Source organism: Strongylocentrotus purpuratus, unplaced genomic scaffold, assembly GCF_000002235.5.
Source record: "Strongylocentrotus purpuratus isolate Spur 01 unplaced genomic scaffold, Spur_5.0 spur5_scaffold_14, whole genome shotgun sequence".
NCBI lineage: Eukaryota > Metazoa > Echinodermata > Echinoidea > Camarodonta > Strongylocentrotidae > Strongylocentrotus > Strongylocentrotus purpuratus.
Genome location: NW_022145599.1, coordinates 5,686,015 through 5,708,780, shown reverse-complemented (window position 1 = coordinate 5,708,780; position 22,766 = coordinate 5,686,015). Strand labels below are relative to the sequence as shown.

General features: G+C 40.3%; 4 protein-coding genes across 6 annotated transcripts in view; 3 read left to right on the top strand and 1 right to left on the bottom strand.

Moving 5' to 3' along the window:
- Positions 1–7,546, top strand: part of LOC105444951 (tenascin-R-like) — a 14,678-nt gene extending 7,132 nt beyond the window's left edge. The window contains exons 3-11 of the mRNA XM_030984959.1: positions 1,040–1,318; positions 2,077–2,310; positions 2,623–2,889; positions 3,444–3,707; positions 4,213–4,506; positions 4,786–5,052; positions 5,935–6,192; positions 6,531–6,727; positions 7,535–7,546. Of these exons, the coding sequence (XP_030840819.1) occupies positions 1,040–1,318; positions 2,077–2,310; positions 2,623–2,889; positions 3,444–3,707; positions 4,213–4,506; positions 4,786–5,052; positions 5,935–6,192; positions 6,531–6,727; positions 7,535–7,546 (2,072 nt within the window). The remainder of the gene's footprint in view (positions 1–1,039; positions 1,319–2,076; positions 2,311–2,622; positions 2,890–3,443; positions 3,708–4,212; positions 4,507–4,785; positions 5,053–5,934; positions 6,193–6,530; positions 6,728–7,534) is intronic.
- Positions 7,547–7,596: 50 nt separating this feature from the next.
- LOC115923712 (uncharacterized protein K02A2.6-like) lies at positions 7,597–10,518 on the bottom strand. Its single transcript, XM_030984958.1, has one exon. The coding sequence runs from the start codon at positions 10,516–10,518 to the stop codon at positions 7,597–7,599; it is 2,922 nt and encodes a 973-aa protein (XP_030840818.1).
- A 90-nt stretch (positions 10,519–10,608) lies between these two features.
- On the top strand, positions 10,609–20,709 carry LOC582315 (hyalin-like). The gene is made up of 11 exons (XM_030984955.1): positions 10,609–10,633; positions 11,922–12,170; positions 13,387–13,635; positions 14,593–14,769; positions 15,201–15,455; positions 15,972–16,268; positions 17,592–17,858; positions 18,121–18,375; positions 19,067–19,315; positions 19,947–20,198; positions 20,678–20,709. Exons 1-11 carry the CDS (start codon positions 10,609–10,611, stop codon positions 20,707–20,709), a joined length of 2,307 nt encoding a protein of 768 aa, XP_030840815.1.
- LOC105442566 (hyalin-like) overlaps positions 20,641–22,766 on the top strand; it is a 22,265-nt gene continuing 20,139 nt past the window's right edge. For all 3 annotated transcript variants that reach the window (XM_030984037.1, XM_030984036.1, XM_030984035.1), the window contains exons 1-2: positions 20,641–20,889; positions 22,377–22,619. In XM_030984037.1, coding sequence (XP_030839897.1) covers positions 20,757–20,889; positions 22,377–22,619 — 376 coding nt within the window. In that variant the 5' untranslated portion in view covers positions 20,641–20,756. The remainder of the gene's footprint in view (positions 20,890–22,376; positions 22,620–22,766) is intronic.

Sequence of the window (22,766 nt, the reverse complement as noted above, 5' to 3'; positions counted from 1 at the left end):
GGAGGAACGCTTTGAAATAATATTTGATAACATAGAACCAAGCATCGAAACTGTCCTCCAAACGAAAATTTAACAGACTTTTTTCATAGGTCAATTACTCAACGGTGTGTTAGAGATATTTCGAGTACTGTCTAGTATATTCCTTGCTTTGCCGAAGGGTCTATCCTTGCCCCATGTGACCCATTATCCACACAGCACATGACCTAATTTAAATTGTTTATTCTGTTCACAACATTTATTAGGCTATATGAAATAGGAAAGTTGATTTCATAAATGTATTCGTGTCGGGGATCCTAAAACAACATCCGATGAATTTGGAAATTCGAAGAGTGTTTGTTTGTTTGTTTTTCTTTTTTCTTTCATTTTACGCAAAACTAAAGATTTGCCCCAAATACTCACAGACAATTACCTAGAGCATAACTTGAATAGCGTATACTAATCCAGACTGAAATTCAACGAGACCTTTGCCCCAAAATACCGAAAGTTCCAAACGACTAATGAGACCTATGAAATAGATATCCAATACTAAAATCTCGTCTGCCGTCGGTCTCGAAGGCTGCCCCCCTCATGTTAACAACATTATGATTAGAATCAACTAGAAACATTGCCATCAACTTCAGATTTTTGACGACTGATAGTACTTCCCCTAAGATCTCCTTGAATTGTAAATATACTTATATTTTATTAAACCTTTCAGTACATAATTACCACTTCCAATCATCTTTCGATACTATTTCGTCTGTTTCTACTACAAGTAAGGATCCCATGAGGATATCATTTATTTATTTGTGCATAATCTGTAGGTTGGATCTTTCCAAAAGTGAATGCTATTGTGACACAATTTTATGATTGTTTTGACCGCATGGTTACTTTTCATGGAAGAGTAGTACATGTAGGTTACAGAGAAAGGAAACCAGTTGGCTCACGATCGTATCACTTGGAAAGATGTTAATTACAGAATTGATAGGGGTCAATAACGAGTCATGTGACAAATCAGTATTGATGATGATTACCCTTCGTCCATGTTCGTCCTATACAGTGCTTCCACCTGCTCCATCAGATGCAACCGTTCAGAGAACATCAACCACCAGCTACCAACTTACATGGACAAATAGTCCAGGGAATGTCGATGGGTACGTGATTTCCTACGCAACGACCCCAGGGGGTGTCCCTACCAGTATAGACTTGCCTCCTGATAGGATCTTAGAACAGATCCTGAATCTCCCTGAGAACACAGACTTCACGTTCAATCTGTACAGTCAGAGAAACGGACTTAGAACACAGGCGATCTTGACGACACTGCCTCCTGTAACACAGGGTAATTATAAATTTAAGGAAGTCACTTTGTATTGAGGTATAACTTTTTTGTTTTTTAGCATTTTTTAATTGTATTTATTCAATACATGCACATCATACTAGTACAACATATTACAAATTGCATTACATAACATAAAGAGTACACAATATAACACTTGTGAATCACATGTATCGATGTAATAAGAAGTCTTCTGTACGATAACATAGGTCGATTCAGGTTGTCGGTCTTTGTAGATCTGTATATCACGAAAAACCTCTAATCAGCCATTGCAAGTGTTGTCGAGCGATAAGTCTGAACTCCATGACAATTTCATGGAAAGAATGGTGATGGTAGCTTAGCAATAGGCCTACTTATTGCTATGTTTGTAATGCTAAATGCTTGTGCCAGAAGGAAGCTTTTTTAAATATGGTCTGATATTCTTCCACTTGCATCATAGATAAGCGTCCATGATTGTCAAAGAATTTTAGTGTAAACTTCTTGAAAATAAGGCTATCCTACCACTCCTTGATCTACTCCTAAACTACTAAACTCTATTACCATCATTCACTCATTGTTAAAATAACGAATTGGGTTCAATTATGTAACTTCAGTAATAAACCTGGCCAGATCCTGAGGTACATGCACATTTCCACTCTAAGGTTATGTATGAGGGCTTGATTACATTTTCAAACCAATAATGAGAAACTTTTGTTACATGTAACATTAATAGACTACATCTGAATACATGTAATTCAGTCCGAATTTCTTTTTAGTTGCAGAGCCAAAACCACCAGAAAACTTCTTCTTGTACCAAATCAGTGCCTCGTCCGTTTTGCTCCGATGGGATCCTCCGTCTCCACCGGATAATTTCTTTGAGAACTATGTTGTCACATACCTTGATTCCGTTTCTGGAGAAGGGCAGGATACGGTGCTAGATTCAACTGTTACCAGTAATGTAATACCTGATCTTCAAGGAGGAATTTTATATGACTTCAGGGTCGTTACTCAAGTCGGTACCCAAAGAAGTGTAATCATCGCGTTCACTGCGTTACCATTAGGTCAGTAAGCCATCATCTTCAAACACACCATATTTTTACTCTTACATTAACTCTAAGAGCCCTTGAAATCTAATGATCTGATGATAGAAACCAAGTCATTTATATATGAAACGGATTTTGGTGTTGATTTTTCTCTCGTTTGACAGAGCAGCCCACAAGATGATACACAGTAACTACAGTATGACAACAATCAAAGAAAAACAGACAAAGGAAATGTAAAGAATTTCACGATATATCACTTATTTAAAATAATTATCGTTCATGCAGACAATTCTGCTGAGTTTCAGCTGAGCGTAGGAGCAATAACAGATGAGAAGTTGCAATTGTCCTGGCAGTACTCCGTCATCAACGTCGAGTTCGTTGTCCATCTTTTCAAAGATGACGGCACACAGGAGTTAAACCAACCAGTGCAGAGTGCATTGAGTGCTGTTATCCAAGGCTTGATGCCTGATTCGACCTACATCATTGTTATTGAGGGCATACCTTCTAACGGAGGACAACCAGTTGTTCTTGGATCGGATCTAGCATTAACAAGTGAGCCATATATCCGCTTTCCTTTTATCAATTCGCCACATCTGTCATAAGCACATAATGTCCCTCAACATTATCGCTCACAAAAAGGAATTACTGAGCAACTCCAATCGAGTACATCGTTTCTTAATTTGGATTGTTCTCTAATAAGTTATATGCTTTTATCAATACCTATGCAAAACTAGTTTTTTATAACACTTACAACACATATCTTCACTTCTGATACATGATAATCGTATCAAGAAAATAACCTACATGAGCAAGGTCAGGGAGACTCTCATAACAAATAATAATAATAACTTTTTCTTGTTTAGCGCTTTTCCAGTTGAAACGTGGCCGACCAAAGCACTAATAGTAGTTTTACCATGGTCACTTCATAGTATTACAATTCTGCACCTGACAGTACACACTCTCGTCCCCCCGGGAGAGCATCTTCCTATTGTTCAGGATTATGAAACCGTCAACAATAAATGTGTGGATCGAGTGTAATATAGCGGTTAGAGAAGTGAATTATTTATTATCACAGAACCTCATGTTTAAGTATATTCTTGCGACAGATACCCAACCAAATTCAAATGTTGCTGTGGGCAGCGAGACTTCAACATCCGTTACTTTATCATGGGCAGCAACTCCATTGGCGACTAACTACAGGGTATCTTACATAAGACAGGACAACGCAGGAACAGGGGTGCTGAACTCACCCGCTCCCGCATCAGTAGTGTCTGGTCTACAACCACAGACAAGTTATATCTTCTCTGTGGTAGCAATCATAGGCAATGTAGAGCAGAACGTAGGATCGGCTGTTGGTATGACAACAACAGGTAAAGTCACATCATTTATGATCGATGACCTTTTTCTGATGTATTTTGCGTTGCAATGCAATACAAAATACAACGTGTCAAATTTCTCTCTATTGTTCAAGGTGATGGATTTAATTTTGATTGAAAGAAACTGGTTACAATTGATTAGGAATCTTTGAAACTGTCCAGTACCATTCATATTCCACATTCCTTTTATCCTTCCAGGGAACTTCATTAATGCAGGAAGTACAGTAGGGGACGCTGAATCATTTGTTCTTAGATTAAATCTCATGCCTTCATGATATTGTATCTTTTGAATGCCAAATAAATAGTAATGATACTAATACAAAATAATAGTAGTAATACAAATGACAATAATGATAATACCCTTTGTACCATGTTCCAAAACATTGAGTGATAATTAATGGATCTATCTTGTGTTACTCATGGGTAAATTAATTCCTTAGTCAGACATTCATAGCTTGCCAATTCGAAACCATATTATCATATTAATTTTACACTGCAGGTATGGATGGAGCAGAGCCAAAACCACCAGAAAACTTCTTGTTGTACCAGATCAGTGCCTCATCCGTTTTGCTCCGATGGGATCCTCCGTCTCCACCGGATAATTCCTTTGAGAACTACGTTGTCACATACCTCGATTCCGTTACTGGAGAAGGGCAGGACACAGTGCTAGATTCAACTGTTACCAGTTATGTAATACCTGATCTTCAAGGAGGAATTTTATATGACTTTAGGGTCGTTACTCAAGTCGGTACCCAAAGAAGTGTAATCATCGCGTTCACTGCGTTACCATTAGGTAAGTTAGCCATCGTCTTCAAACACATCATATCTTTCCTTTGACATTAACGAAAGGAAGGGTTCTCTTTCTTAATCTCACACTTATAGCCGTAGATATCTAATGATTTGATGATAGAAACCAAGTTCCCTTATAAAAGAGATTTCCTCTCTTTGGACAGAACAGCCCGCAAGAAAATATGACAAATATGACAGAAATCTTTAAAAAAAAAAACAGTCGAAGGAAATGTAAAGAATTTCACGATATATCACTTATTTTAAATAATTATCGTTCATGCAGACAATTCTGCTGAGTTTCAGCTGAGCGTAGGAGCAATAACAGATGAGAAACTACAATTGTCCTGGCAGTACTCCGTCATCAACGTCGAGTTCGTTGTCCATCTTTTCAAAGATGACGGTACACAGGAGTTAAACCAAGCAGTGCAGAGTTCACTGAGTACTGTAATCCAAGGCTTGATGCCTGATTCGACCTACATCATTGTTATTGAGGGCATGCCTTCTAACGGAGGACAATCAACTGTCCTTGGATCGGATCTGGCAAAAACAAGTGAGAAATATATCAATTTTCTTTTAAAATATTCTAAACAATCGTTCACCTATTAGAGTACCATATTAATGACATTGAAATAATTATGCATTTTGTATACAAATATACCGAGTATATTGATATTTTCGCGATGGGGCTGGCGCCTTTAGCGCAAATATCAACTTCCCCGTTTCCGTGCACATGTGAAGGGAGGGAGCAAAAGTGTGGACACCTTTTTGTAGTGAATTTTGTACCCCCCCCCCCTAGCACCCCACTTCATCCACATACACATGTACCGTCATGTAGTCAGTACAGATTATCTCTTTAAAGTTTACATTATGAATAACAATATCTTTCCTGAAATAATATTATCTTATTTGATTCGGTTAATGACTAGGATTCTTTTGAATAAGAAAGGAACAAGGTCGAATATAACATCGAATATTTTGTCATTGAATATATTTTAGGCATTTTCGAATCCTTACTCCTTAAAACTAGCTTACATTTATACGTCATGATTATCAAAGCGATTTAAGTACAGTGTACTTTTTCGTAGCCATTTTTCTTTGTCGTAACTGTTATTGATTGGACGAACTCTATTATGAGTTCCATGAATCCAATGATCAGAATGTTCTTTCGTATAGTTTGAAAAAATTGTTAGGAAAGCAACACATTGCGATTTTTAGAAATCAACTGCTTACACAGTTGACGAGGAATCTTGATTTGCCATCTAATTAGCGTACATCAAATACATACATGTATGAGGAATTCCCTTTTTGAGCTTACAGATAAAGTACGTGTTCTAATTACTGGCTTACACCTATATGGTAGTTAATGCACTGTTTGACAGGATGTATCAATGTGATTTACGGTAATGACATGAGATTTACTCAACTTTCACAGACACGATACCGAATTCAATTGTTATGGTGGACAGCAAGACTTCAACATCCGTGACATTATCATGGGCAGCAATTCCAACGACCACAAACTACAGGATATCTTACATCAGTCAAGACAACGCAGGAACAGGGGTACTGAACTCACCCACTCCCACATCGGTAGTAACTGGTCTACAACTACAGACGAGTTATACATTCTCTGTTGTAGCAACATCCGGTCTAACAGAAGGAAATGTTGGATCAATTGTTGAAACGACAGGTAAGACCCACTATAATCCCTTAGTCGCATTATGCACAAATCTAAAAGCATTATCAACTTAATAAAACATTAGTGTTTCTTTTTTTTTTAAATATCACACGAACACCCCACCTTGAAACACTTATTTCATTTTATCCACGATAAGCATTCAAAGAAGGAAATATTACCATTTATTGAATATAGTATGAAACATTTTTGCAGGACCTGTCGTCGTTATTAGTAGAGTATAATGAATTCAAAGAATAAACCCTACCAAGTACCCACTTCCTAAAGCTTTCTCGAGTGTAGCAAACATTTTCCAGTTAGGTGAACATCCTTCATGTTACTCTTTGATCCAGCTACCGTGACAAACGTGGCAGTGAATTCAGTTACGTCTGACACAATCACTCTGTCATGGACCAGTGTAGAGGATACTGTTGTGTACCAGATCCTCTATAGTCCGATTATTCCAGGCGGAGTCGAAGATCAGAGAAGTTCTCTTACCAACACCATAACCCTCGTCGGACTGACACCAATGACGCAGTATAACATCACGGTACATGCGCTCACACAGAACTCAGGTCGGGTTACAATAGGATTCATTATTCCAATAACGAGCCCATCGGGTAAGTTCCGGTTGTCCAGACTGTGTAAAATACATTTTCCAAGTCACATATATTTTTAACTTACGAGTTTTTGGACAAGACGTTAAAAATAAATGATGTATTGATATATTTTGTTCTGTTACTATTTTATCCCCAATACAAAGAAAGTCAAAGATATCAATGTTGATAGTTAGATGTTTGTACCAATGAACGGTTCGACCTCTTATCAGAATTGATACGAAACGTTTACAATTAAACATGTTTATAATTCATTATGTTATAATAATAATAATCTTCTAAAGTCCACTTCAAATTTTATTAACTTAAACCGAAAATGAAAAAAAAAATAAAATACATGGCATTCTAGGTTTTTGATTCATCACGAAGAAAGGGTTAAATGTATATCACAATGTTTTAATTCATCTCGCTTAAAAGGAACGTAATATACTGTAGTATTTAGGAACTCAAAGACATAAAACTAAATACAATGAATTTAGAAGTTGAGATGATTTAATCTATTCCAAGATGTCCGATCATATTGTCATCATGTGTACATAAAGGGGATTGAGCCCTCGACGTTGACTGTTAGCACAGTCTTACAAACACAACATATTTCCCTCCTTTAAAGAGATGAATAATGTTATATAACTAAGTCCAGATATGAGTTCAAAAGTTTATGAGTCCAGAAAATAAAACTTGTTTATTAACAACAAGCCTGAAATTTTATTAACCTATATTGAGCAATTGTTTCATACGAGTCCAAAACTTAAATGTTCCAGTTTTTTAATTTCTATGCTCAATACTTGTCGGCTCTAAGGATTTAAGATCTGTAATCTCGTAGATATCCAGGTCGTCTCCTTAGACGCTGAGAACGACGAACAGTTCGCGGTTCTGCTCGCTGTTGCTCTTGATCTTCAGTGCTTGTAGGGAATGGAAAGGTGTCTTCCCAATCGCTTTCATTCATGTTGCCTGGCTTGCTCGCGATAAGGCGTCTGGTGTTCCATCGCGTTCCGTCATCTAGTACAAATGCATTCGAGCCGAGCTTCTTCACGATCTGTTTGGGTTTCGATACCCCCGAAGCTAGCTTGTGCTTGCGATTTGGACGCTTTACACGAACCCAGTCACCGATAGCGAATTTCGGTGTGATTGCTCGTCTGCGTTTGTCAGTGTACGCTTTCATGCTTTGCTGTTTCCTCTCAATCTCTCTCGCTTCAGCCTGTGTGCTTGCAGGCTCTGAAACCGGTGGTTTCAGGATGTTGAATGGCATACGGAGGTTCCGTCCCAACATCAACTCTGCTGGAGTCTTTCCGGTTAGCGAATGAGGTGTTGAGCGATACGTGCGTAGTAGGGTCTGGATGGCCTTATCGAAGGTCATTCCATCTGCGAGATTCGCTTTCAAGCTCTCCTTGATTACCCGGTTGAAACGCTCTACGCCGCCATTGCTTTGAGGGTTGTAGCGAGTTGTGAGGCGAGTTGTGTAGCGAGTTGTGAGGCGTTGTGCTCCGATAGCGAACGCTGATGCGTCTGTAGTCACGTACGTTTCAGCGCTTGGAGTGAAGTGAGCGAGAACTGGCGGCTCTGCGATTCTTCCTTTGAGCGTGTTGAATGCGGTCTCTTGTGCGTTGTGCCATTCCCAAAGCGCGTCCTTCCGGAGAAGCTTCTGCAGAGGTTCTGCGATTTCTGCGTATTGTGGCACAAATTTGCGGTAGAAGTTCGTTGTTCCCAAGAATGAGGCTAGCTCCTTCACATTCGTTGGGGCTGGGAGTGTTCGGATAGCTGCAACGTTGTCGAGTGTAGGCGTCAGACCATCTGCAGTGACATGATATCCCAGAAAATCAATGTCCGAAGCAGCGAACGTGCACTTGGCCTCGTTGAGCGTCAAGTTATGCTTGGCGAGGCGCGTCATGACTTCTGCTAATCGTTGATCGTGCTGAGCCTTGTCCTCTCCGAAGACTACCACATCATCAAGGAGATTCAACGTGCCCTCGATTCCAGCTAGAACTGAAGAAACGATTTTCTGGAATGCGCTAGGTGCTGAGTTCAGTCCATAGGGCATACGGCGATACTGAAACATGCCTATGTGTGTGTTGAATGCAGTGAGATGGCGGCTCTGCTCTGCTAGCGGAACCTGGAGATAGCTACGTCTCATGTCTAGTTTAGAGAAAACTTTAGCTCCGTGGAATGAAGCTGAAAGTTCATTCATAGTAGGAAGTGGATACTTATCCGGAATGATTGCCTTGTTGACTGCCCTCAAATCTACACAAAGTCTAAGATCTCCATTCTTACGGCGTGCGATGACCAGATTAGACACCCACAGGGATGAATCGATGCGCTCAATGATGCCATCGGATTCAAGCCTATGAAGTTCCTTTGAGACTTCATCCCTGACAGCTAACGGAAGTCGACGGAGACTCTGTGCAGTAGGTGGGACTGAGGAATCCACCCTTGGTGCATGGCAATATCCTTTGCATTTACCAAACTCGTTGAAAAGTGCAGCATAGCGTTCTCTATACGCATTGTCTACGAGCCGAATGCGTTCACCAGTGTGGTCGTTCATCTGAAATCCTAGGGCGTCGAACAGATTGACTCCCATAAGGCTCTCGCCCTTCGCTATGTAGAACGTAAAGCTGTCGAGATGTACATCCTTGTACCCGACAGGAAGCTCAACCATGCCCAGAACGGAAATCAGTGTAGGTGGTTCACCATATGCTATGAGCTTGCTCGATGTCGATGACAGGCTACAATGTGAGAAATGTCGATGATACAGTTTATCACTAAGAATTGACACTTTGGCCCCCACATCAATCATCAAAGAGAGGTTAGTACCAGCAATCTGCACTTCACATTCTTTGAACTGACCTGAATGTGCTGAAGAGATCCGGTCTGAGAGTGTGAACACGCTGCTTGCTATGTCGCCCTCTATTGGTTCATCAACGTGTCGAACTGAAGATGCACTTTTCTTGGTAGATCTGCATACGCTAGAGAAATGGTGCATCTTCGAGCACGAATTGCAACGTTTTCCAAACGCTGGACACGCTTTCGGAGGGTGTGTCCGTCCGCAGTTCGAACACGACTTCGAGTTAGCATGGTTAGAGTGGGCTTTGTTATGATATGGTCGTTTGATGTTCTGTACTGGAGTTGCCTGATGTGCAGTATGACTATGTCCTGTACTGGCACTCACAGTCACATCGTGTTGTTTGAGGAGCTTGGCGTCCAGCATTGCGGCTTCGATCTGGATCGCTAGATCGAGCGCCTTCTTAAGTGTCAGACCGTCATCCTCCATTAACAGACGTTCTCTAATACGGGGAATAGACGTCTTTTCGATTAGTTGATCTCTAACCAGTTCATCGTTTAAGGTGCCAAACTTGCACTTGGATGCCAGTTCGGTTATGGCTGCCACATATTGTTTTACTGGCTCCCCATGACCTTGTACTCTCTGTCGGAAACGATATCGTTCAATCATCACACTTGTTTTTGGCCCAAAATATTTCTCAAGTTCATCAACAGCTTTATCGTACGTACCGGTAGTAGACACTTCCAGCTGTCCGAAGATCCGCTGCCCCTCTGCGCCCAAACAGTGGATCAGGATTGCGCGGCGGCGGAGGTCGGGTATCTCCGCTGTGTCCAACCCGCTTGCAGTCAAATACGTTTTGAAGCTCAAAATCCATCGTGACCAAGGCACAGGAGGTTCTCCTGGGGTTGCTAGGAATGGGTTAGGTGCTACAAGACCTATTCCAGCCATTCTCGTCGCCAGATGTAGTATTTAGGAACTCAAAGACATAAAACTAAATACAATGAATTTAGAAGTTGAGATGATTTAATCTATTCCAAGATGTCCGATCATATTGTCATCATGTGTACATAAAGGGGATTGAGCCCTCGACGTTGACTGTTAGCACAGTCTTACAAACACAACATATACCAAGCCTTCTTTTCTCTATATATGCTCATAACCCAGATGCACCATCTGGATCAGTGGCAGTGACCAGTGTAACATCTTCTACAGCCAGTGTGACATGGACACCTCTATCGGGTAGCCGTATTTATCAGATTATCTACACGAGCCCAGACGGTACGGCAACGACAGTGTCATCTGTGACAAACGGGGCCAGTCTTGTCAATCTTATTCCCGGGACTACATATTGCATTCGTGTGCAAGTCAATGAACCAACGGGAGTTAATGTCATAGGCACTACTACTACCACGACATTAGGTAAAGTTTAAAATCTGTCATCACTATGGTTATGATTTTTTATTTTTCCAGGCTTTGTCTTGACACAGATGTAAAATGATTGTTTTAAAATGTACAAATAATCCTCTATTCTGCGGGAATTAGAGGAAATTGTAGGCCCATCCGCATTTTTGTCATATACAATAGTTCACATAAGTTATGTTCAATACATTTTTTTTAAACCGTGGATTGGTTATTTTCTTTATAAAAGTAAAGCGGACCAGGCTACGGGATGGCCGATGGCCGCCTACCACCCCGCCCGAGTCGCGTTCAAGAGAAGAACAAAGTCCAAGCGAAGAAATGAAAAGTTCTTAATAAAAGTCAAGTGTTGAAGTGGATAGTACGTTTATTACAATTTATTACACATGATCAGGAATCACGAACAGTCACATCTATGGGCTAGGCGCCCCGAACTCTGCTAAAACTTTAGCACCTAATGGCGGCAAAGGAAATGGAATATCAATAAAAAAAAGATATCGCACATGATCATTTAGAGAGCACGGGCAATCCCAATGTAACGATGGGATGGACCATAACAACGAGCTATCCCTCCAAAAAGATCGTATACTCCATTGATTATTCCGTTAAATATAACCTAACAATGGACTCATGTTTTAGAAATACGTAAGCGTCCCTTCCGGGTTAAATCCATGAAAACTAGCTTGACCGAAATACTGGCAACTGAGAATAATGTAACTTTAACCAATTGAAATGCAAATAGTACAAGGAGGCGAACGAACTTTTCTAAGACCAAAAGAAATCGTAAATTTCAATACCGGTACAAAAGAAAATCAAAGTTGGTGCCTCCACAGTCATCTGTATTAAGATTAAACTTTAGCTTATTTTGTCGTAGGAATATCAATCGACAGAAATCATTCAAATGATTAATCATTTTCTTTCTTCATTCTTCCAAGCACCACAAATCAATGTCGATGAAGTGACACCAACAACGGCTACATTGTCTTGGACAGCTGTGCCAGGAGCCACAGGCTACCAGATCAATCTTACCGGTCAGGATGGCTCCCAGAGTACGGTCTCGTCAGCAACAGAATCCATGACGCTGTCAAATCTGTTGCCAGGGTTCTCATACGACGCCCGCGTAGTGGCCAATTTAGCCGGACAGGGTGGACAATTAGAAGTGGGAACTACAACATTCACAACAAGTAGGTTGTCAACATACATTAATATACTGCTCACTCAAAATTTTGCAATAGACCCACGATTCCTCTCTTTTGATTACTCGTAATCTACCTACCTGGCTGCCATCGTCAGCTCCTGGCGATTGGCGACCACATCTACACATCTTATTCTTGTCTTCTTTGTTTGTTTCTATCCTGTTCCCCGCCCCTCCCCCCCCCCCCACTCCGGGGTCGGAATGACCGCATGCGCGTTACCAAAATGTCCGGTAAAGGTGTACTTTTCGTGAGTCCGGCCCGAGAATTGTAAGAAAAGGGGTGTATTTGACTTTTTACCCGGAGATTTCTTTAAAAAGGGGGTGTTTTTTCTTTTTTTTTTCTCTGATCTCTTTGGACTCCTGAGAAACTGTTCCGAATTTAGGGGGGTAAATTGAGCATTTTTCCGATTTTAGCAGAAATTGTGTCCAAAGTAACCCATCTTGAGGCGGGCCACTTTTCCAAGGAGACCTCTTTCTGTGTTCAGTTCTTGTAGAACACTGAGGTTAATTCTTTTGTCCTTCCAGCTGATTTTTAGCATTTTCCTACAGAACCAAATTTCTGCTGCCATGATGCGATTTTCATCGGCTTTGAGCAGTTAATTTTTCAGCACCATAAAGCATAGCATCCCAAACCAGGGTTTTGACCAGTCTCATTTTCAGACAGGTTGAGATGTTCTTGTCATTCCAAAGTACATGCTGGTCAACCATTCTCTACTTTGCCGTAGCTATTATGATCTTTATATCACTGGTACAGCTGGCATTTATTCTAGATCATATTATATCTCTTTTATCTCATGAAACGTATACAGTCAGAGAGGTTGATAGGGTGACGATATATTGAGGTACTTTATTCTCCATGTATGCTTTTTATTACCCCTTATAGGTGTGGTCTTTGATATATCATCTCTTTTAGTTCTACCGAGAATGCTTAATGTTATTTACAGAGTACTGCAGTTTTTGGTGCGTATTGAAATGGTACCAACGTATTGTGAAACATTTTTAGTAAGAACAATATTATGGGACATCATTATTGTTCATAATATTTAGTGTTAGTAACATGTTAAGTTATCCTTCTCTTGAAACCTAACATGAAATCGCTGGCTATCTTCAATAAGTATCATTCATTGTAATTGTGCACACAATATGTTACACTTCATGTTTTAAATAGCCTTTCATTCTAACTCTAATTATCTATTCCCCCATAGGCCAATCAAACTCGGTGACGGTTAACAATATAACGCCCTCAACGGCCAGCCTGTCATGGACCGCTCTTACTGAAAACACCGTTTATCAGATCATCTACACTGGACCAGATGGCATAGAAAGAACAATTGCATCTAGGACGAATTCAGCCAGTCTCAGTAATCTAGTGCCAGGATTTATGTACACATTTCGTGTGCAAGCGGATATAGGAACCACTACATTTGTAGTAGGCACCGCAACGACGAATACAGGTTGGTCCCTGGCAAATGTGGGTAAACTGAACTACCAACGTCTCCTTTAGCCGACAAATGCACTTGCTTTTTTATTCAGAAAAGTAACATAAAAGGACGGGTTCTTCTGAAAATTAATAAATGCTGCCTCCATTCATTTGCTGTAATGGGTGAATGAGTGAATGAATGGTGCGAGGGTTTGATATTACTTCAAGTTTACCCGAATTACTCCAACATTGCTGAAGTATTAAGAATATTGAATAATGCCTATACATATATAAGGATTATGTAGCCTATTGTAAGGATCTAATATTCAAATAATTACATCTTGATATGTCAAGGTTTTCCATGCACACATGTAACAAAATAAGAAGAATTTGAAAATGGTGCACATCGCATCAACCGTTTTCGTAAGTTTTAATCTTTATGCACCATTCCGCATGGCATGTATTGGGCACATCTTCTGTCTCAATGTAGAATGTGATCATATGTGTGGAAGAGAAACCTTAACATAACGCTCAATTTAAGTAGGCCTATTCTTACTTTGCAAAGGGATGCCCCCTCCTGCCCTAGTCAGTTGCTGTGTTTCTTTCCGTACCTCGGTAATCACAAGAAATCGCCATCCTCTTTGTGTAACAAAATGTCACTTTTATATCTAACCCCTCTTATCCCCATCCGATCTCAAAACACTTACGTTGTCAAAGACATTCGAAAATGTCGTTAACTTTGCCATCTTTAGTATCGAAAACTAATTTTGTCAATCCAAAATGTAAACGCCCTTTTATATACACGGCATTGTAGCTACAGTTGTAATTTTGAATGAAGCATTAATTTTTTGTTGTTCCATCCTATCTGTAAATGCGTCAATTACCCTCTTTTCCCCAACAATATGATAAACAGAACAAACGACAGTGACCGTTGATAGTGTGTCATCATCGACAGCTATATTGTCCTGGACACCTCTTCCTGGAAACCTAGGTTATAGGATCATCTACACAAACACTGGACCAGGTGGTCTGGAAAGGACAGTCCCTTCTGGAACGAATTCTGTTACCCTTTCTGGCCTTAGTGCAGGCGCATTCTACGATGTTCGCGTCGAGGCAATTACTAGCACCGGAACAACTGTTGTTGTAGGCACTACTCTTGTCAATACAGGTACACCTACATTACAATTAAGATTTCTCTACGGTTAAAATTAAGGGAATTATGCAATCATTTATTCTTTCTGAATGGATACTGAGAAACCAGAAACTTTCGCTAAAGTTTAACGACGGACATCTAAGCAAAAACAAGTTGCGAGTCTAATTTGCTCGCTTTACAGTAATTCGACCGACGGCTCTATGATCGTTTTCCCAGTTGTACATACCCCCCTTTTTTCTGGGGGGGGGGGGGGGTGGGGGGGGGGTAGCATTTGTTGAGTAACTTTCTTGATTCTAAACGTTTGCATTGTGCGAAAGCCTAAGCATTTATTTGTGTAACGCAACCATTCAACCTACATTGCTTGATACACTCTGATGGTAGTGGTTTTTACTGTGTGAGGGATGTTTTTGCTCGTCATTTTCGTGTTGACATATTTCTTTTTGCAGATACGCTACCATTTGTGTTCGTTAGAGATGTAACAGCAACCACAGCAAGTGTCTCATGGATGACCATACCTGGAAACCCAACTTACCTGGTCTTCTACACTGGGCCAAATGGCTTGCCACAGACAGTCGTCTCTTCTTCGGATTCAGCTGATCTTACTGGCTTAACCCCAGGATCAGCTTACAACGTTATTGTCAGAGCTAATCTACCCGACGGAATGGGGACAAATGAAATAGGGACTGTTACATTTAATACAGGTAGAAATTCGAATACTTTATTTGACATCCAATTGGAATGCATGAGAATGACTGAATTCATTTGCGATTAAATAGTTATATTCATAAAAAGTTCGGTTTTAGTTATCAAGTAAAACTCATGAACTTAATCTCAATTTTGGTCGACGGTTAGCGTATTAAGCTGTTGGCCAAATATGTTATCGAGTTATTCTAATATCATTTGAGATGGGCTTGTTGTTTCATCCATGAGAGTTTGAAGATGAATATAAATGACCTTGATAAACATGTTATCATGTTCTGAGATGATTAAATTAATTTTGTTCATAATGTATGTTCACCCCCTATACGGATATCTTAAATTATAGTATAGTGTGTTTTACATCTTTTGCTTGTTAACTGATAGACTGACATTGTTATGCAGTAACATCTTTAAAAGTCAAACTGTGGTGACTATTTATTTTAAGTAATTTCTAAATATTTGTGCTTTTATTCAATATTTTTTCTACGTTTACAAATATGTCCACGTCATGGCTCTAGATCCATTGGTTTCTAGTCCGGCACCAAGGGATGTCTACTTCCAGTCACATGAGCTAGACTTCTTCACCGTGTCTTGGGAGCCCGGAGACATCACGGATGTAACCGGTTATCTCGTAGCTTACACAGCTGGAAGCTCTGGTTTCCAGAGGAGTGTTAATGACCCTACAACAACTACGATTACTGTGCAGGATGACACTCTGGCAGGCAATCCACCCACCGGGGTGTTAGTAGTCCCTTTCTTAGGGGGAAAAATCGATACGAACTACCTTGTATCGGCTGAGGACCCACCTCTTTCAGGTTGGTTTTCAAACTTGGGTAACAGTGCAATCAGATATGAAAAAACGAACTCGTTGTAGAGGTTTTTAATAATCTTATACTAAGTGATATAATGGTGAAATATTATTTAAACAAATTTCCTGTAGTTTGGGGAGGATGAAGAATATGAAATGAAACGGCAACTATACTATGAGATTAAAAATATTTTAATATTGTAATTGCGGTAGTGTTAGTATAGACCCCGATGTGAGATTGTTGATATCAACTGTACATGATCCATCATTCCGCTGCACCGATCATATTAATTTCAAGCAATGCAATGCCCCTGTATACAACGAAGCAGCGAACAATGTAGATATAAAAGCCTCTCAATGGTTTGTAAAGATTCAATGATATGCTAAACTTGTCAGTGTTCCGTTGACGCCGATTTTTTGGACAAATCTAAAACCTTGCATGTGGCCTTTATATAAAAGATTACATTGGTTGTGAGTCGTGGCCCCCTTTTCGCATTTATAAGGGTAAAGCCAGCAGCATAGGAGAAATAATTCACTTATACCATTACTGCACTTGATTGTTTAATTAAATAGAATTCTTGCCGCAGTATGCAGTCAACTATAGGCCCCTACATATAGTAACGGCTGCACCGGCGCTGTCACACTATTGTTCTCTCGGCCCCCCCACTCAGTGTTATTTAGGGTACGCATATGCTCGTTCCCTCTTTTTGAATGCACCCCCTATCTGAGGACTGCCAACATTTCCGAACCCCCCTTTCGCGGGCTTTTCGCGGGCTTTTCGCGGGCTTTTCCTGCCTTGGATACCCCCCTAAATCAGGAAAAATGTTCAATGTACCCCCCTAAATTCTAAATAACTTCTCAGGAGTCCAAAGAGATGAGAGAAAAAAAGGAAAAACACCCCCTTTTTAAAGAAATCTCCGGGTGAAAAGTCAAATACAACCCTTTTTTTTACAATTCTCGGGCCGGACTTTGTCGCACGAAAAGCACCCCTTTACCGGATATTTTGGCAACACGCATGCGGTCATTCCGACCCCTGAGTGGGGGGGGGGGGGATTGTTCTGCTCACACTCATTGGCTCGTGATGATTTCTATGTCAATGTTCTGACGAAAGCGATTAGGGATAAGTTCAAAACCTTACAACAGGCCATTGCTCTTTGATTAAAGGGGTTGCGTCACTCTATAGATTGAGTCTGGACCCGTTCTGTGCATTGATATCCCTGGGTGGTCGTGAATGGCTCGATTGAGTAGACTCTTCATGTGGCATGGGCCATAATGTCCTTGATTCCACGTTGGAATTTGTGATTGTCATCGATGTACTTTTATGTTCCAGCTCTACCCCTTGCTCCAACAAGCGCTACCGTTCAGAGTACATCGGCTACCAGCTATGAGCTTAGGTGGGCCACTACCCCAGGTGTGGATGGGTATGTGATCTCATATGCAACAGCCTCAGGAGATGGGATCTCCAGTAGAGAAGTGGCTATGGGCAGGACGTCAGAACAAATCACGGGTCTATCGCCGAACACAGACTACACGTTCAATCTGTATAGCCAGAGAAACGGCCTTAGAACCCGTGCGGCTTTGACAATACTTCCACCAGGTATATATAATGAACAATGGATATCTCTTTAGTTAGTTAATATACAATACTTGGAAGGCAATCGATCGACATGTTTTTATCATTGGTTTTGCATACATATTCAGTCGATGTTATCCCTTCACTTCCATTTTCATATGACGCTACCTAATCTTTATCACTGATACCATTCTTCCGAGTATACATTATGATCCTCAAGGCAGTTCTATCTAATGCAAGAATACAAAAGTCCTAGCTAATACAACCATATTTTTCTTCTTCTAAGGTTCCCCTGATACTACACCACCCTCTGTGATCTGTCCTGTTGATATTAACGAGCTAGTTGAAATAGGAACTGCCTTTGCAGAGATATCAGTTCCACAACCCACTGTTACTGATGAATCAGGCACTGTGGTACTTGTGAGTTCAACTCTGCCAACGACAAATCAATTTCCTCTTGGACAAACACCAGTCACATTTACCTACCGGGATTCAGCATTGAATCAAGCTTCTTGCACCTTCACAGTCACCGTGTCATCATGTAAGAATAAAAGGGCTAGATCTTAGCGAAAGCCCCTCTAATGTTTTGGGAGCCCCAAATTTGATGGCAAAATTTCACTTAAATTATATCATACTGTGACAGAGGATGTCATTTCAGACACACTTCTGCAAAGATTACCCCCCTCAAATATGTTGAAGACAAATATTGATCAAATAATACATAATTTAGGTTTTCTGTTGTATGCAGAAAGCAAACAAAATTGTATTCTTTCATTATTATTCGACTTCAAACACATTTGTTTAGAAATTCCTTGCAGAAATGTGTCTTAAATGACATCCTCTTTCCCATTCTGATACGATTTAAGTGAAATTTTGCCATCAAATTTGTGGCGCTCCCAAAACTTTAGAGGGGCTTCAAAGGAGTGGTGGTAGAGTCACGATTGATCAATAATCTAACCGCTCATTGAATATATTGCGGATGTGATGAGGCATCAACCATCTCATGGTGGTAATTAGTAAATATTCTTGAATGTACATACGAAACGTGTTTCATGTCATGTACACGTACAGAGAAGGAGTTACCAATCATCAGGCATCTTATTACTAATGACTCGTACTGGTGAAATAGCAGAGAAAATCCTCTGTATAGATTACCTGTTCACTTGTGAAGTCTAGCAGGTACATCTGGTCACAAGATAACTTTGAAATCTACTTTTACTTGTATTTTTCAGTTGACAGTATGCCGCCCGTCGTGACGTGTCCATCCGACATCGTCAACACAATTGCTGCTGGTTTGCCTGGTGTGTCCATACCTTTCGCTAGTGCAACTGTCACTGACAACTCGGGTAGTTTTGTCCTTGTGAGCGTTATTCCGCCGTCTGGGAGTACATTTCTTGTAGGAACCACTCCCGTGACGTATACGTATAGGGATCCCTCCGGTAACCAGGGTTCTTGTACCTTCTCTATTACCATCTCTATTGGTGAGTGTACTTTATCTTTTTTAATCACAATACACCTTTTCTTGTCAAATGAAATAATATTAGTAGTAAATACAAATTATGCACGAAAGAAGAAAAAAAGATGCCCTATGGACACATATCCTTCGTGGTTTAGCTTCAAGGTACTAATGAACTTGTGACTTTTCAGTTGATTCTACTCAGCCCGTCGTAGTTTGCCCAGGATCTTTCTTTGAAACGGGTGCTCCTGGTGTATCTATCGTGTCCCAGTGCCACTGCAAGCGATAACTATGGTAGTGCAACCCTCATTAGCACTCAGCCAACTCCTGGTAATCCGTTTTCAGTAGGAACAACCACCGTGTCATATATATATGTATACATGGATCCCTTAGGCAATTGGGCATCCTGTTCATTCGAGGTCATCGTATCCACTGTTAGGTCGAATAGATAGAATTATGTATTTATATGTAATACATGTTTTGCAGTAGGAAATGTTACTGACGTGGATATACACGTATCCCCTGATACGATTTCTAGTCACGGAGTTGGGTATGAGCGAATTGTGGTGGCAGAACATGAGATGGTCATTTGTGTGCTTTCATACTAGCTATTTTTCTTGTAGGTTTGCTATTAAATCGTCATTTCTAATTCACAGGGTCCCCGGCAACAAATGTAATGGTCGATTTGGTCACACAAGATTCCATTACACTATCCTGGCCGGTCGTTCCATCCAATCTTATTTATCAGATTGTGTATATTGACCCCAGTGGCTCTCTATCCCAAACAACATCAACCACTGAAACTGCTACCTTGACCAATCTTCTTGAAGGCACTACTTATAACATCACCGTCCTTAGTTTCACCAGTACAGGACAGGTGGAAGTTGGCACTGTTATTGCGACCACATGTAAGTAACATTGCTGGAAATACACTGCATGGCGCAGTGAAATTCGTTATATATTAATTTTTTTTTTTCTTCTTCAAAACACTGACTCAATATTTATTTCAATAATTTTACACACAAACGCACACGCCAATTCACAAATACACGCACACAAATATAATTACTCACAACGCTCATACGTACCCACATACTAATACGTCCACATATAAGTGTGCGTGGCCGTGCGTGAGGGGTAAAGACGTGTAAAATGATATTTAAGTGCTATACAACTGTGACTATTATAACTAGTAAAATAGCATTTCAAAGCTTTCAGTTTGTGTTTGTTTCGTTGTTTTATGAAAATGACCTGGATAAACAATAATATTACTTCTTATTACTCATGATTTCTTCTTTTAATTCCATTCCTTCAATTCGGATTGTTTTGTTGTTGCCTCTACAGTGTCTCGTGATACAACGCCTCCCGTTGTGGATTGTCCCCCTAGCCTCACCCAGACAGTTCAACTGGGGACCGTAAATGTCACAATAGATATAGGCATTCCTTCTGCTTCCGATGACTCTGGTATGGTGGAGGTGGTGTCTTCGAATCGACCAGCAGGAAATCAATATCAGATAGGAGCAACACCGCTAACCTTTACCTTTGCAGATCCATCAGGCAACGTGGCATCTTGTTCGTATAATGTCAATGTTGTAGCAGGTACGTATCAATGAAATGTATAACCTCTTAAAATACATGTTTATTGGGATAGAAAAGCAGGCCTTAAGTAGATATTCTTTTTACGACAAGCTCTCAGAAAGACGATCACTTGGCCGTGGATACCCTTAGCTTACACACTGACATGTGCAATAAGTCCAGTATAAACCTTGTCCAAACCAAGTCCCTCACTTTGGCTGAATTAGGAAGTGACTAAAAATTGGAGATGACCTCCATTAGGTTGAAGCTCAAGAAACGTAATGGAAGAGAGGTCCCCCAAATTAAATTTCAACTTGGAAAAGTTTGAAGATCCGCACAATGCTAATAAATATTGAGGCCAAGATTGGACGAAGATTTGCTCTTCTTCTCGTAGGAGACACATGCTAAAAGCTTTGAACAAATCAGTTAAATGAGCAATTTATTGCCGCTGCAAAGTAAGTTGCAGCAGCCTATAAAAAGATATGATTTCTCACTAGAAGCAAAGGAACAAGAATGATGGTTATAGAAGACGGAAGTGGCAACCTCCCTATAGAAAGGGTGACTGTTCTGAGTAGTTGGAATAAATACTGCGATGAACTCATTAATTACCAACTAACATAAGATCAGAAACTGCTACTAAGCTCAGGTCAGTCACAGTTACTGACCAGGAGAACGACCCACCAAATGTTCAACCTGAGGTTAAACAAGCTGTTACGAGCTTAAAAGATGGAAACCGTCATGTATAGACAACATACCTACATGATTCCTCAAACATGGTGGAAAAAACACTTTTGAGGCATAAACAACAACTGCAAAATAAGGTTTAGAAAACCCGTGCATGACCATCTGCATGGACAAAGTCAATCATCGTACCCATCCTAAAGAATTCAAAATCACGTCCGGTAGCAACTATTGTACAATCATGCTGTTCCTAGAGTAATCTTAAATACACTGAGTCAGAGAGCTAAAAGAATCATTGCAGAAGAACTGGCAGGGTTTTGGAAAGGCCTCAGCACGGTGGAACAAATTTTTAATCTGAGGATTCTATAAGGGTGAGAAATTCAGGACTGACCAGAAGAAAATTCTACATAATTTCATAGACTTTAAAGAGCATTCGACCGTATATGGCAGGATGGAATGGAATGGTAGGGATTCTTCGTAAGTTTAACATCAGCAAAGACATTGTTAATGCGATAGAGAGGCTCTTTACAAGGTATGACACAGTGGTATCGTATATGAACATGAGCAGAGTGATTGGTGTCCTATCAAAGTTGGCGTCAGGCAAGGTTGTTTGCTTTCAGCAATCATCTTAATTATTTCACTTGAACATGTTTGCTGTTGCAAATAAAATACTTTTCAATAACTGATATGACAAAAGGTTTTTTAAGTTCCATCTAATTGCAATATTATTTGTAATTATGTGGGGCGGATAATTCACGGTTATTGAATTGAGCATTGATAATTATCGCCTTAATTTTTTTCTATAACAATCAACACCTTATTTGTTTCAGTTGATACTATTCCACCAGTTGTAAGTTGTCCACCCACCATAACTATCACGGCTTCGGCTGGTGAAACAAGCGCACAAGTGTCTGTCCCGAGTGCGACTGCTACCGATAATTCTGGCATTGTTATCCCTGAGTCCACTGATCCGCCGTCTACGTTTCCTCTCGGGGCAACCTCCGTGACGTATACTTTTAGCGATCCATCCGGCAATCGGGCTTCTTGTACATTCGATGTCATCGTTTTAGGAGGTAAGCTACAAGCACATCCAATCTCCAACTGGCAATGGAAATAATTTTCATCAAGTCATTTATGTTCGTTTCTGCAGTGAATAATACCCTACATGCATTTATATGCGCTGTGGAAGAAACGCTTTGAAGCTAGAAATTATATTGACA